General features: G+C 45.8%; 1 protein-coding gene across 8 annotated transcripts in view; it reads right to left on the bottom strand.

The window, feature by feature from the left end:
* The window catches only part of LOC141114251 (beta-1,4 N-acetylgalactosaminyltransferase 2-like), a 330,459-nt gene that overhangs the window by 258,385 nt on the left and 55,732 nt on the right, over positions 1–16,342 (bottom strand). For 6 of the 8 annotated variants that reach the window (XM_073607828.1, XM_073607829.1, XM_073607830.1 and 3 more), the window contains one exon: positions 9,008–9,157. The exons of the other annotated variants lie outside the window; for them this stretch is intronic. In XM_073607828.1, coding sequence (XP_073463929.1) covers positions 9,008–9,157 — 150 coding nt within the window. The remainder of the gene's footprint in view (positions 1–9,007; positions 9,158–16,342) is intronic. 8 annotated transcript variants of the gene reach the window in all.

Below are 16,342 nucleotides of genomic sequence, written 5' to 3'. Positions count from 1 at the left end.
TACCACATGTGTGAGACTTTTACACAGCCTGGCCACATACAGAGGCCCGCCAGAGAAGTAGCACCTTCAGGCATTCTAGGAGCAAACATTACACATCTCATTTCTCAACGACCTATTACAGTTTTGAAGGCCCTGGAGCCCCAGGACAATGGAAACGCCCACAAAATGACCCCATTTTGGAAAGCAGACACCCCAATGTATAATCTATGAGGCATAATGAGTCTTTTGAACGGTTCATTTTTTTCCAGAAGTTTTTGGAAAATGTGGAAAAAAAATGAAAAACGCATTTTTTTTCCACAAAGTTGTCCATTTTTAAGATATTTCCAACAGATAGCATGTACATAGCAAAAATGACACCCCAAAATACATTCTGATACTCCTCCTGAGTATGGCGATACCCCATGTGTGAGACTTTTACACAGCCTGGCCACATACAGAGGCCCGCCAGGGAAGTAGCACCTTCAGGCGTTCTACAAGCATAAATTACACATCTCATTTCTCAACCACCTATTACTGTTTTGAAGGCCCTGGAGCCCCAGGACAATGGAAACGCCTACAAAATGACCCCATTTTGGAAAGCAGACACCCCAATGTATAATCTATGAGGCATAATGAGTCTTTTGAACGGTTCATTTTTTTCCAGAAGTTTTTGGAAAATGTGGAAAAAAAATGAAAATGATTTTTTTTCCCACAAAGTTGTCCATTTTTAAGATATTTCCAACACATAGCAAAAATGATACCCCAAAATACGTTCTGCTACTCCTCCTGAGTATGGCGATACCACATGTGTCAGACTTTTACACAGCCTGACCACATACAGAGGCCCACCATTGAAGTAGCACCTTCAGGCGTTCTACAAACATAAATTACACATCTAATTTCCTGACAACCTATTATTTTTGAAGGCCCTTATATTTCTAACACATTGCATTTACATACCAAAAATTACACTCCAAAATAAATTCTATTGAGGAAAGGGTAAAAAAAAGTATTACCTGTGGTTTTAGTAGTGTCCCCAGAGGAGAGAATTGGTGCAGGCAGCAGGCAGCAGGCAGCAGGCAGGGATGTGCTTAGCAACAATAGTAATTATCCAGGCAGCAGGCAGGAATATTGACTATAGTCAGCACAAGGATATCGTCAGCACAGCCAAAGCATTTGTCCATAGAAATTGTCCAGGCAGAGACAGCCAACACAGCCATAATATTGGTCCTGGTACACCGTTACCTCCCTGCACTCATTATTGTACCGCTCTCCAGACCTTCATAAACATACTGCCTCTTGCTACAGTTAATTATTTCCATAGTCCAGGTAGCAGGCAGAGGTGTGGTCAGTTTATGCTGCAGGCAGGAGGATGGCAGCAGTAAGTCAGCAGCAGGCTGAGGGCCGCAATCAGGTAAGACCTGTGCACAGGGGCACAGGGGTAGAGGCTTTGACCCACCCAAATCTCTATGAAGCCTCCGGACTCCAGACCCTAATCCGGAAATTATGAAACCCGGAGACAACAAAAAAAATTGTTTTCTCCATCCGGAAAAACATTTCTGGAGCCCCTCACATGTGAGACCCGTGTCCTACAGTAGCAGGTCAACAGATCAGTCCAAGCGGTAGGCAAAAGCAAAGTCCATAAAACAGGCCAGGGTCAGATGACGTGCAAGCAGTCCAAGTGGTGGGCAGAAGCGTAGTTGGTAAAACAGGCCATGGTCAGTTCACATGTAAGCAGTCCAAACAGTAGGCAGAAGCATAGTTGGTAAAACAGGCCAGGGTCAGTTCACATGAAAGCAGTCCAAACAGTAGGCAGAAGCGTAGTTGGTAAAACAGGCCAGGGTCGGTTCACATATAAGCAGTCCAAACGGTTGGCAGAGGCATAGTCAAAAAACAGGCCAGGGTCAGTTCACGTAGAAGGCAGTGGAATGGTTATTTGAGGAAGCATGGGAAATGGTCAGCACAGATGATGAAAATGGGGAAGTGGTTAAGAATATGGGCTAATATTTAAGGGATGTGTGATATAGTTTGAAGCATTCACCAATGCAAAGGCCGGGTTCAAGGGGACACTGGGGACAATGGTAGCTGGTATCTCTTCGAAATCCTTTACTGCTGCATACTCGACATCTTTTTTGGCGTCTTTGACCTGCTTCAGATGGGGTAATGTGGTCCGGGAAGTGGCGTTCATGAAGTCGGCTAACAGCATCAGAGCGAAGGTTTTCTGGGGGGGGTCTTTGATGGTAGATGAGGGACGTGACAACTTCTTCAATGAATTTTAGGAAGTGGGCAGGGCTTTCGGTGGATTTGGTGTAAATTATGTAGGCATTATAAATAGCCAAATGAATTAAATAGAGTGCTACTTTCTTGTACCAGAAACGGGACCTCCTTATTGCTAAATAGGGCTAAAGCATTTGGTCGTTGAAATCCACCCCTCCATGTACAGATTGTAATCTTGTACACATTTTGGCTTTACAATGGGACCTCGTCTTCTCTGAACTTCAACTGTAGTGTCGTCATGGATGGTGGACATCATGTACACATTCCTGGTATCCTTCCACCTCAAGGCCAGCACTTTGTTGCATCTCAAAGTTGCTCTTTCTCCCCTTCGCAATTTCTTGTTTACTATGGCTTGTGGGAAGCCCTTTCTATTCTTTCTGGAGGTTCCACAGGCCAGGGTTTGTGCGAGGTATAGGTGTTTGAAAAGGGGCAGGCTGGTATAAAAGTTACCCAGGTATATGTGGTAACCTTTCTTCAGCAGTGGGTAGGCCAGGTCCCATACAATTTTACCAGTTGTGCCCATGTAGGCTGGGCACTCAGGGGGCTGGAGCTGGGAATCTCTTCCTTCGTATATGCGGAACGTATACAGATATCCCGTGACTCTCTCGCAAAGCTTATAAAATTTCACTCCGTATTTGGCCCTTTTGCTAGGAATGTATTGTTTTACTCCTAGCCGGCCTGAAAAGGGTACCAGGGACTCATCTACACATATATGCTTATCGGGGACATAGAGTTCTGCAAATCGTTGGGAAAAGAAATTAATGAGTGGGCGAAGTTTATATAATTTATCGTAATTTGGATGATTGTGGGGAGGGCACTGGGTGTTGTCATTGAAATGAAGGAAGCGCATTATCATTTTGTATCGGGACCTGGGCATTACAAAAGAATAAATGGGCATGTGGTGAATGGGGTGGATGGACCAATAGGCATGTCCTTCATTTTTTTTTTGTAAGCCTCATGTTTATGGTGAGGCCCATAAACATTTTGAACTCCTCCAGAGTCAAATCCTTCCACTCGAATGGACGGGCGTAAGAAGATTGGAGGTTGTTGGCAATATGCTGCTGGGCATATAAATTGGTCTGGTCCACGATGAGTTGCAGCAAAGTGTTGGGCAAAAATAAATTAAAACAACCAATTTCAGAAAAATTTTAGGCATTGGCCTGCACACCTGGCTGTGCGGTGAAAGGGGGAATTCTTGCTGATCCTGAGTCGGAAGGCAGCCATGTTGGATTGGCAAGACCATCTGGGAGATATGTAGCGGCCCTGGCTATTGGGGGACGTGGCACTCCAGTGCTGGTAGTTGGAGTTCCTGTGCTGGCATTTGGGCGTGATGCTGCGGAAGTGCTGGTACTGGGCATTTCTTGTGGCCTTTCACTGGCGGCAGCTCTAGGACTGGGCGTTTGGTTTTGGGGTCTATCGCTGGCAGCAGCGCTGGTACTGGGAATTTGATCCTGGGGTATATTGCTGGTGGCTGCCTGGTTTCCAGAGTGCCGTGCTCTTTTAGGAGGGATCCATACTTCCTCTGAATCGTTTGCCGATCCACTACTTTCGATCGGTTCAAATGCTGAATTTGATTCGGAATTGGCATTTGAATCTGATGAGAGCTCCCCGCTGCTCTCATCAGTCATGGAGAGGATCTGGAATGCCTCCTCACTTGTATAAAATCTTTTGGACATTTTTTCTGATGGGCTGTGTGACAGGTGACAAATTACGGTTACTGATGGGCGACAGGTGATGGGTGACAGGTGACAGTCACTGATGGGTGACAGGTGATCGGTGACAGGTGACGGTCACTGATGGGTGACAGGTGATCGGTGACAGGTGAGGGTCACTGAGGGGCAACAGGTGATCGGTGACGTGCGACGGTCACTGGTGGGTGACAGGTAACGGTTGACAGTCACTGATGGCAGTCTCTGATGGTGACTGGTACACTTTATTGGACTGATAGGTAACAGATGAGGGTCACGGATGGGTCACTGACGACGGTCACTGATGGCGGTCACTGATGACGGTCACTGAAGGGTGACAGGTGCACCGCTGACGGCAGTCTCTGACGGTGACAGGTGCACTTTGTGGGCACTGACGGGTGACAGGTGCACTTTGTGGGGACTGACGGGTGACAGATGCACTTTGTGGGCAATGACAGGTGCACTTTGTGGGCACTGACGTGTGACAGGTGCACTTTGTGGGCACTGACGGGTGACAGGTGCACTTTGTGGGCACTGATGGGTGACAGGTGCACTTTTATAAGTACTGATGTGGTGACTGTAGGGTGACAGCTGTAATTGGGGGGGGGGGCGATGTGACAGGTTCTCTTTGTGGTGTTGGTGCAGTACACTACAGAACACACATAGATCGGTCACTCACTGCTCCTGGCTCTTCTCTCCTCACACTGGAAACAGTGTGTGAGGAGAGAAGAGCCGGTGACAGCTAGTAACCGGTCTTTGTTTACAGTTAATGATCGTCTGTGAATGGATCACAGCCGATCACGTGGTAAACAGCCACCAGCCATTGGCTGTTTACCCTTGTCGGTGACGAGCAGTGTTCCTGGGAACAAGCCGCCACCGACGTGACCGCTCTGCGCGCTCCCGATCGCGCGCATGTGAGGTCTAAAGCGGGGAATACCCTTTGTGATCGGCCGTGACGTAATCGTGACGTAATTGGGCATGGCTGTTCACCCCTGTCGGTGACGCGCTGTGTCCCGGGGACACAGCGACACCGACAGAGCAGGGCTGTGCGCCCGCGATCACGCGCATGCCCTGTGTAAACCAGCTGCCGTCATATGACGGCGGCCCAGAACAAGAGCCACACCGCTCCGCCGTCATATGACAGTGGGCGGGCGGCAACAGGTTAAATAAGAGACTGCTACCACTGTCTGAGAGGACCTGTACGTGGTGTCCTTTCAGCTCTCTGGCAAATGTCTTTAGCGCTTCCCAGATCACCTGTAACTCCCTCCAGTTGGCTGATCTTTGGGACTGCACTTTCTCCCAGTGCCCTTGGGCTATTCTTGACCCTCAGTGGGCCCCCCAGCCCCAAGCACTGGTGTCCGTGATGATACGGACGGACACTGGAAGACACCATAATAGACCCTGCACAAGGTTCTCTTCGTTCCTCCACCACCACAGAGACCTCCTGCTCTTTGGAGATAGGCGGAAGGTTGTGTCCAGCGATTCCTGTGCTCCAACCCAGCTGTTCAGGATATTGGCCTAGAGACACCTGAAATGGGCCCTTGCCCATGGTACTGCAGGAATTGTTGCTACCAGGAAACCCAGACCCGACATAGCTAAGCGGAGGGAAATTGCCAAATTGTTTTGAAAAAAGGCTGCAGTCGCCTTCACCTTTTCTACCTTCTCCTCTGTGAGAGAGATCTTCTGCGTCACTGAGTTCACCAAGAACCCTAAGTACTGTAAGACCTGTGTCCGGGTTAAGTTCGACTTCTCCCTGTTTATCAACCCCCCCAGTTTTTTAGAAAAGAAATGGCCACCCGCAGATCTCCTTGTAATTGGAACATGGAGGGGGCAAAAAATAAAAGGTCGTCCAAATATGAGATGACTGATATCCCTTTCAGTCTCAGGGGGGCCATTGCTTCCGCCAGGATTTTTGTAAAAATCCTGGGGGATGAGGACAGGCCAAATGATAGGGCCCTGAATTGAAAATGTCGGACCTGCCTTTGCCATTGGATTGCCACCCTCAAAAATTTTTGAGATTCCTCGTGGATTGGGATGTGTAGATAGGCGTCCCTCAGGTCAAGGGAGGCCATGAAGCAATCTGGGTGAAGAATTGACTTCACCGAAAAGATTGTTTCCATCTGAAATTTTTTGTAGGTCACCGAATTGTTTAGTAACTTCCAATTTAATATTAGGTGGAATTTGCCCAACGGTTTCTTTACTACGAAAACGTGAGAGTAAAAACCGTGATTTACTTGCTGTGGCACTGGAACAAGAACCTGCTAGATACCAAGTCGCCAATTTGTGACAACAAGGCCGTCGTCTTCTGAGGATCCCTCGGAGGAGTGGTTACAAACGTCCTTGCGGACGGAGTGCCTTTGAACTGGATTCGATAGCCTTCCCTGATTATCCTCAGTATAAATGCGTTTGGGGTAGTCTTTTCCCACTGTGGGAGGAACTGCCCCAATCTTCCTCCCACGGGAACCAAGTCACTGGGATTTGTTTATTTTAGGAGAGGAAAACAGGACAGCTTTCTGTTTTCCCTTTCCCCACTGTTTTTTTAGGGGTTTACCCCTTAGAGGTCTGTCCCTGTGACAGCCCTTGTCTTTGGGGACGAACTAAATGTTTCCCTGGGGCTCTCTTACTTTTGATGGGGAAAGCCTTTTTCTTGTCTGCAGTAGGGTCTAGAACTTTTTCTAGATCCTGCCCAAACAAGAGGTCTCCTTCATTGGAATGCCAAACAGCCTAACCTTTGAGGCCGGGTCCCCCGACCAGGATTTTAACCATAACGCCCTGCGAGAGGAATTTATAAGGGCAGTGGTCTTAGCCAATAGCTTGACCAACTCAGCAGATGCGTCTGCCTTATAGCCTGCTGCTTTGTGCAGCATGGGAAGGGAATGAAAAATTTCCTTCCTGGAGGTCCCACTTTCCAAATGTCCTTGTAATTGGTCCAGCCACACCTCCAAATTACGAGCCACTATTGTTGTAGCCATTGCAGGTTTAGATTTGTCATGGCTACTTTCCATGACCTTTTCAGTTGTACCTCCATCCTCTTTTCCATGGGTTCCCTAAGGACACCCATGTCCTTAAAGGCAAGGTCTGTTGACTCGGCACACTGGGAAATGGCTGCGTCCACTTTGGGCATTTTGTTCCAAATACAGGCGGAATTCTCACTGAAAGGGAATCTCCTCTTCAGACTTTTGGGGAAAAAACGATTTTTTCTCCGGTTCCACCCACTCTTTTTTAATAGAGTCCACCAGTACGCTGTGTACCGGAAATACCCTGTTTTGGTCTTCTTTCAGGGTCTGATACATCTGGTCATGTAGGGAAAAGGAGACCTGCTCTTCTTTGATCTCTAGCGTCTCATAGATTGCCCCAATAAGGCATCCACCTCCTGTAGTGAGAGCCTGTATCTGGGTGAACTTGTCCCTTGGCTGGGAATATCTTTGGATGATGCCGCCTCACTTGGCTCATCCAAAGAATCTGATTCCTCTCCCCATGATTCGTCACCCACCTCTGGGGCTGAAACAGGGGGAACTGCGGCTGGTTGTTTTGGGGTTTCAAGGTTTGCCAGCATCGACTTAATGGCCTTTCTGAACACCAGAAATTAATTCCTTGCAAGCCCCCATTGCCTCCTGGTAAACCAATTTGTCAATACAGGGTTTACAGAGGAGCTTGTTCCACCCTTATCTTAAATTTGTTCGTACATGACAGACACCTCTTCTTCCCCCCTGACCTCTCCGGTTCTTTGGGCTGAGCCTGAGACAAGAGAAGGTGAGAAGAGAAGGAGGCAAAGGAAGGAAAAAAAAACCAAAAAGACAAGATGCTGTCAGCAAAAACCTTAGCAATCTGTGGGTGTCCTTCACCAACACCTATGTGCACCCTCACCAGCCGCTGACGGGATTCACATGACTCTTTAGTCTGGATCCCATCTCAAAAGAGGGGGGGACAAAAAGGGCTACATAAGAGTCCATCACCCCCCAGCCCTGTAGGTCCAAGGCCCTCCTGTGTCCACAAACCTGAGCTAGGTCGGCCCCACTGCCACCTGGTTCACCTGGATCCATGCTGTCTGTTCCTTGGAGTATTGCCAAGCTGACAATTCTAGAGTCTGTTGCTGTGGATCCGTAGCGCTGTCCCATCCTGTGGCTAGCGTTTTTAAATGAACCGCCATGGCTCCGTCGTCCACGCTCGCTGCGTGACCCAGAAGTGGTCTGGAAGACCCCGCCCTCCTCCTGAATTTCACAGTCCGGAACTCGAGGCCTACACCCGCCCCCCGCCGGACCCACGCCAGGATACCATAGTATCCAGCCAGCCAAGCAGGGAATGTTAGCCCTCCCCGGGCTATCTTGGAGGAGAACATCGGTACCAGCTCCCTTGCAGCCTGACCGTGGTACCCAGATGCCTGCCACTTTTCCAGGTATTGCAGACCTCCTTCCCCCTCTCCCATAGGTAGCTCCCAGGCTCAGGGAGGTACAGAAACACGCGGCCCCACAGCGAAAAGCTCAGTGAAGTGAGGACACATTTGTGTGACGTCGGCGTGAAGGGGTTAATCATCATCATAATTTTAAGCTGACAGTTTTTAAACATTGCGATGCCCAGTGACAGCTAGAGCATTTTGATCATAGCTATCACTTTGCTTCTTGCTTTGTGCAGAAACAGACTACTATTGTCAATTTTCCCTTCTATAAAGGTCAGTTGCTTGACTGTTCTACTGATCTTCTGGCTTCCATATTTTGAGTCTGTAACCTGTGCGCAAGTTTGTAGATACAGTTTACTACCTTTGCCTGACTTTCCTGATGAATCCCCCATCCCCCATGAGGGCTAGTTCACACATGCGGCTATACTGCTTCTCCTATAAAAAGCAATCCTCGTTTGAAGCCAGGCCCCATTCACTTGAACAGGTCACAATTGTAGGCAGCACTACTTCTCTTGCTGTTTCACTTTTGCCAAAGCAGGTGTACAGCCCTGAGCTGCATGCCCAAGTTTAGCTGAGCGGTCAGGGGAAGTCAAACTGCGGTTCAACTGCCTGCTTTAACCGCAGCTGCCCATGTGAATGAACTCTTAGGATTACCCAACGCACGCACATTTTACTGCAATGCTCATATTCGTTTTTACGTCTCTCCGAAGCAGATGTTAAGTCGTCTGCAGCCAAATATTCCACGAGTTGATACACCTCCATCCCCTCCTTTTTTAATGATTGGCAGGAACATGCACTCTTTTTGGAGACTGGAAATCTAAAACAAATAAATTAAAAAGAGCATTACATTAGAATGTTCTAGATATAGGACTTAACATTCTGAGGTATATACCAAATTCTGACCTTAATCAATACACGTCTGTTCACATTTTCTTGTAATCAAAGTTTCACTTTAAACATGAATTTTGACCCTTATGTTTTAAAACATGGCAGAGAAGCGTGGAATAAAATGTAAAACTCTCATATTGTTTCATATCCAGTCACTGATCTGACATATTCCAATCACTGACCTGGAGAGTTCTAGATCAGATGTCTATAGGCCATGTGTTCATGTGCGTGTGTTCAGGAATTAAAGTGCGTTGCATTAGGGCATTGCTATTATTTGAATGGGCTGCCTCATCTGACCAAAAATCACTCTACCATGCCATTTTTTAGTACACGTAATTATTTAGTGCACATAAGTACCTTAAATATGTGCTGCACACCAAACAAAATAAGTTTAAAACATTATAAAAACAGTCTGTATGCTATCCTGAACAATCAAGAAAACCACCAACATGTATCACTCAGTACTCCAGGAGCAATCATTGGACTGGAACTCACCATATCAGAATAACCACCTATTTAGGATTTTTTTTAATTGAAGGAGGAATATAACCCTTGTTGTTTTTTTATATCAGCATCCCATTGGGAACAGGAAGCGAGAGGAAATCTCTCCAAAGTGGAGGGAATCCCTGGTTGTTATCAGGGACACTAGAATTAGTGTTCCCATTGAAGGATTTCCCCTCTATTCCTGTTATGGTGACAAATCAAATTTTGGGATTTCACTTTTGGTGAGAACACTCACCTGGACAAATAGAGAGAGTGAATCACCCTAACAGTGACAAAGACCGCAATAAAAACCCGGTGGGTGTTGTAATCCCTCTCCACAATATCCAAAACATAAGTTTTGCTTTTAGTTATATGTATGTAGTGCCCTCCTTGCCAGGGTAGAAGATGACGTGCCTTGACAGCGCATAGAGAGGGCTGGTATTACTCCAGGGTTGATCCATGGCAGCAGTGGAGATCACCACAACGATGATTGGTGCCAGTCACTTTAGTCTTTTTCAAGTTTTATTGCTTCAGCTCACAGGGTGAGAGGGTTAGGGTATAGTTCTCCATTAGCAACAGGGATCCAGAATCCACCACACTCCTGCTCTCACAGTGGATAACGAATACCATGGTACATTGAAAAATAAAAGACCTTCATGCAATCACAAACAGCACAGTCTGTGCGACTCCACAGCCAGACAGCTGGTATTTTTGAGCATTATCCTCAATTTGAAGGGGAGCCAGGATTCTCTGAGGCAGACACTGATCCCCCTCCAGAAGGACTTCCATACTCTGGCTCTTCCACCTTTAATGCTACACCCTCAACTAGGCAGGGCAGCTTGAGGAATTCTGTGTTATATAGGTCCCAAGCTTACACAACACAAACTTTTGCACATCCACAGGCCACAGCTTGTAAAGCACTTGGGGGGTTGGAGAGAGAGTTCACCAGACCACTCTCCAACTATTTATAGCCTCCCTCAGCGTGCACCACCTCCTAGTGGAGGCCAGAGAGGACATAAATACTCAATAGCACAAGATTGTCACCGCCCCTATTACTAGTGCCCTGAATGCCAGTGACACCCTGTCCTCGATGCTAGGGAATCCTGGGAAGCAACCAAATAAGAAAATCACATACTGGCATTAGCAAGTTGCTACCCAGGAGAGCTAAGTTGTCTAGACACTCTTGATGACAGGGTGGCTACATATACTAGCACTAGCAAAAAAAAGTTAAAAACTCGTTTTGGTGACCACTTTGTGAAATACCATGGTGGGTCACTTAAGCACCTAAAAATGAAAGGAATTTACTCAAAATTAGCCTGAGAAGAGGAGGTTTTGATATTATATAGCAAAAGGAAGCCAAATGTTTTTGGATTTATACCTGTGGTACCTTGATCCCTAAGGCATAGCTCCCAACTGTCCTTGATTTAGAGGAATTGTCACTGATTTGGAACAAAGTCCCTCTGTCCCTCTTTCCTCCTCATTTGCCCCTCATTTTGGTCTGGTCTATATAGCTGGACATAAAATACACCTTTTAGCTATCAAAAAAGTGTTTTATAGTGCTAAACCTTTCATTCAATTTCTAAATTGCTGCATCTGTGAATTTCAAAAGCCGGTATAAAAGGAATAGTAGTGGTAAAAAAAGCACTTGTGGGTTTAACCAGCCATTTTCTTCCTAAAATGGCGGGGGGGTGACCTATGCCTACATACTTTTGCTAATAGGTGTCCCTCATTCCCATCTCAAAAAGTTGGGAGATATGACTAAGGGTTAAACAACGTTAAAGTCAAAGTTTTTATTTAAAAGGTTTTACTTAGACTGGCTTACTTTCTTTAATTAAGCTGAATACACTGATTTCCCTAGTGGTGGGGATGGTTGCGAGATAAGCAGAGCCAATTTATACCCATGTTTGAAACTTGAGAGTCATTCTGCCTTAAAGTGTAGGGATTATGCAACGTTCCGAGTAAACAGTCACTGTTAAGCCATTTTCCCACAAAAAAATACGAGCTGATAATGCCAAAAGGGGCAGCCGCACACCACACTGTAACATGTGCAGAGTAGAGAGGTCTAGGATTTTCGGGAGTCCTGTAATAAAAATGTACCTGAAGAGCCCTGTGTACACTCACAAACCCCTAATTTGAAAGAATTGAAGGATGACATTCAACAAGAAGTGCTCACGGTTGATCAACAGCTGTTGGCCCAAGTGATGGACAATTTCAAGCGAAGGATTGAAAGCTGCATTCAAGAGGATGGTCGTCATCTAAATGACATTTTTCATAACTGAATAAGTAACTCAAATGGCACGTCTTGACCTCTCTTTTTGTAAAAATAAATCCATTTCAGGTTGAAAACCGTCCGACTCCCATCAGTCACCCTGTATATCCATATAAAACCTCCCCCTGGTTTATCTCGGCAGGATGAGAAACAGATGCTCTGAGGCATCACACCATTGCGAGTTGGATGTAGATTCTCCGCATCCAATTTGCAATAGCAGGAGATTTTGACCGGCTCTCTATGGAGCCAGTTCACAGCAGGTCCTGTGCGTCTTTTGGTCTGTTTCAGGTCCGCATTCAGCCCAAAATTCGGGCTGAAATCGGACCTGAAACGGTGAACCAGGACGCTCCGGACCCCTGCTGTGAGCTGCATGCGGCTCATATGTGAATCCAGCCTAAACCATTGAAAAGGCTATGGTGGAATTTATGTTTTGGGTCATTGGATGCATAATTGCAAGTACATATGCTGGACTGTACACCTGAGATTTTATATGACTCCTGCATGTATTGTGTGCAAGTTCGAGAGGAAACACGTCTCACTAGGATATTGTAAAGCATTAGGTCCATAACTGGAGTACAGATGGTAGAACATCCTATATATGATTAAAATCAATGCATGAATGCGGAGAGATGGATTTTGATTGTTTGCAAATGATGGTGCCAGTGTTATCAACCGGCCAAAATGATGTCATACATCCTAGGAGTCTTGTTGGGCATTTTATTTTTATCTGAAGTAGGAAAGGAGGGGCTGCCTGCATACCTGATCTAAAGGCAAATGGATTTCAAGATGTAAATACTAAATGAATCATCTACCCTTAGACCCCTTTCACACTGGGGCGTCTTTCAGGCACTAAAGGGCTAAAAATAGCACCTGTAAAGCACCTGAAAAACATCTCTCACTGTTCCCCAGTGTGAAAGCCCGAGTGCTTTCACACTGGGGCGCTGCGCTGGCAGTACGTTAAAAAAAGTCCTGCAAGCAGCATCTTTGGGGCGCTTTAGGAGCGGTGCATACACTGCTCCTAAAGGGCCCCTACCCATTGGAATGAATGGGCAGCGCTGCCTAAGCACTTGCAAAGCGCCTGCAAAATGCCGCGGCGGTGGCACTTTGCGGGTGCTTTTAACCCTTTATTCGGCTGCTAGTGGGGGTTAAAAGAGCCTGCTAGCGACCAAAAACCGCCTCTAAAACAAAGGTAAAGCGCCGCTAAAACTAGATGCTGCCACTCTGCCAGTGTAAAAGGGCTCTTACTCACTCACTTACCCGGCTAGAAATGTAAGGAGGGTGTTTCTCAAAGCGATTGCTCAACAAATACAGTGCAGAGACATAGATGGATGGGGGAGTTTGCTATGAATATTGTGGTATAGTGGTAGTAAAGTCCATTATAAAGAAAAATCTTCCCCTGCAAGTTAAAGTGGTTCTAAAGGCAGAAGGTTTAGTCTTTTATCTTCAAAGAGGTGGTAGCTAAACACACCCACCTTAGAGTGAATTGGGGTGCCCACGTGTCCCGGATTGCCCGGGAATGTCCCGTAATTCATGTTTGTGTCCCGGGCACCTTCATACAGTGTCCCGGAATGAAATAAGGACACACAGCCACCCTGATAAACGATTGCCAAACTGGTTGCTAGGGCCACCCCGCCTCGTGTCTAGCAACCGGTGACGTCATATTCGCAGAGTCTCTCAGAGGCTAAGCAAGGCCAGTGCTGCCCTGCGCTTCGCCTCCGAGTCCACTCACCTCCTCTCCTTCTCCCTCCATGGCAGCAGCAGCCAGAGAGCGCCTGTATGTGTCTCTTCTCCTGACTCCTCCAGCAGCATTCTGCAGTGCTGGCACTGCTGGCTGGCTTAGATCCATGTCTCGGCTGCCCCAGTGCCCATCCCGAGGCCAACTCCCGCTGCAGCGCATTGCCTGACTTGAACTTCTCCTCCTCTAGGGTGACCACATTTCCAAACTGCCATTCAGGGACCGCGCCTGCCCAAAAAAAGATAGTTTGATACTTTTTTTTGCCAATTTTAGGAAAAACAAAAGCAAACAGTGGTAACCAGTTTAGACAGGTGGTATACAATGTGCACCTGCTTTCACGAAGTCACTTAGTGACAACGGTGTACTTTGTACATCACAAATTCACTGCATCAAAGTTATACTTGAGATTGCTATAAACATAGCTGCTTGTGCATTGTTCAGTATTTTGTGATTGCGCCCTGCACACAATCACTGGCTACCTAAAACAGGTCATAATTTTAAAGCGGAGGTCCTGCCAAATTTTTTTTTCAAAGTCAGCAGCTACAAATACTGCAGCTGCTGACTTTTAAAATATGGACACTTACCTGTCCAGGGCACCCGCGATGTCGGCACCCGAAGTCGATCTGTCCCTCGGCTCTCGGGTGGAGGCGCCACTATCTTTGGTAAGGGAATCAGGAAGTGAAGCCTTGCGGCTTCACAGCCTGGTTCCCTACTGCGCATGCGCGAGTCTGCACTGCGTGATCTCACAGGTCCCTACTGTCTTCTGGGACCTGTGTGTCTCCCAGAAGACAGAGGGGGGATGGAGGAGGCACCGGATATGGCATAGATATCCGCGGGTACCCGCGGATATCTATGCCCGGAAGTGGGAGCAGATACCTGGATTATACAGGTATCTGCTCTCCCCTCCCCCCTGAAAGGTGCCAAATGTGACACCGGAGGGGGGGGATTCTGAAAAGCGGAAGTTCCATTTTTGGGTGGAACTCCACTTTAAATGTGTTAGACATCTCCTAAGAAATAGAAAAACAAACAGAACAAGTTGCAATAAATTAACAGATTCTTTTTATTGTTTTCTCAATGAGCAAAAACTTTTAGAAACTAGGTATAAACTAGTAACCATATATAATAAACCAAAAACAAATCTACATTTTTCTTAATGTGTAAATAACAGATATATTACTATAAATATATTCTTGGAAATATAATACTTACAAAACAGTCAATTGTAAATATACTATTGCTGAAATATTAATAATGTGTCCAATTCAGCTCACATGGCAATATCACCATAATCAATCCCTTCCATAATAGACCACATGACACCAGCTCAGTATCTTTTGTTTTCAACACTGATGTCTAATGCCCCGTACACACGATCGCACATTCCGACAACAAAATCCATGGTTTTTTTTCAGACGGATGTTGGCTCAAACTTGTCTTGCATACACACGGTCACACAAACCTTGTTGGAAATTGCAAACGTCAAGAACGCGGTGACGTACAACACGTACGACGGCACTAGAAAAGAGAAGTTCAATAGCCAGTGCGCCACCCATTGGGCTACCTCTGCTAATCTCGTGTTAGTAGAAGTTTGGTGAGAGACGATTCGCGCTTTTCAGCCTCGTGCTTTTCCGATCGTTATTGCTCTTCAGTTTGTGCTTGTGGGTTCGCATCTGTTTTTCAGTGCGTGCCCCTCCAAAGCGCACGTGAGGTCCGTATAAAATATATGGAGTACTTTGCGAGTAGGGGGGCCATTGATATACCAGAAAATGTTTAACAAACATTTAAAAAAAAAAAATTTAGTTAAACTGAAATAATATTTCCTTTGATTTACTGCTCGTGTTTCTTTTAGCTGTCTCCTAGGTTCTCCTAATGGGATTTTTTTTGCCCATTTTCTTCAATAGTGCAAACATAATTTATTTGATAAATGAGGTGACAATCTCTTCTTCAGCGAACTATTATTATGTTGTGGGTCTGCTACACACACACCTTGTTTTTGTTGTTAATGTATGTAATGCATTACTGTTAAAAATATACATCATTTTCAGCACCATGAATGAATTTTGGTGAGTCACGAAAATGGCCTGATTGTGGCAAATTATAAAGCACTGTGGTAGTTATTTACTAAAGGAAAATCCACTCTGCACTACAAGCGCACTGCAAAGGTGCACTTGAAACTGCACTTGTAGTGCAAAGTGGATTTGCCTTTAGTAAATAACCCCCATTTCAGTGTAAACACAAACTTAGTCCAAAAAATGATATTGAGCATTGAAAGAAGAAGCCACACATTGTTGAGTAGAAAACTTTTTACTCTATGCACATTCACATGTGCGTTAGAAAATGTTTTTTGAACAAATCAACATATTTTAGTAATAACATTTTTGTTTTTGACAGTACAAATAGCCTTTTTGTGTTAAAATAGGCATGTTTAAAACCATAAAACAATACACAACTCAGGAACTTACAAAGTTCAACTTTGACAAAGTGAAGGCAATATCAGACATTGGTATGTCCAAACTGTGTTGATATTGCCTTCATCAGATGGGGTGATGTCACCCCTGTCAAAGCCAAATTTTGAAGATGCACACAAATTGAAAGTCAAAATGGGAATTTCCCTCGTGATCCAATGC

Source organism: Aquarana catesbeiana, linkage group LG12 (genome assembly GCF_042186555.1).
Source record: "Aquarana catesbeiana isolate 2022-GZ linkage group LG12, ASM4218655v1, whole genome shotgun sequence".
Taxonomy (NCBI): Eukaryota; Metazoa; Chordata; class Amphibia; order Anura; family Ranidae; genus Aquarana; species Aquarana catesbeiana.
Note: the sequence above shows the minus strand (reverse complement) of the source record. Positions and strands in the feature narration are given on the sequence as shown.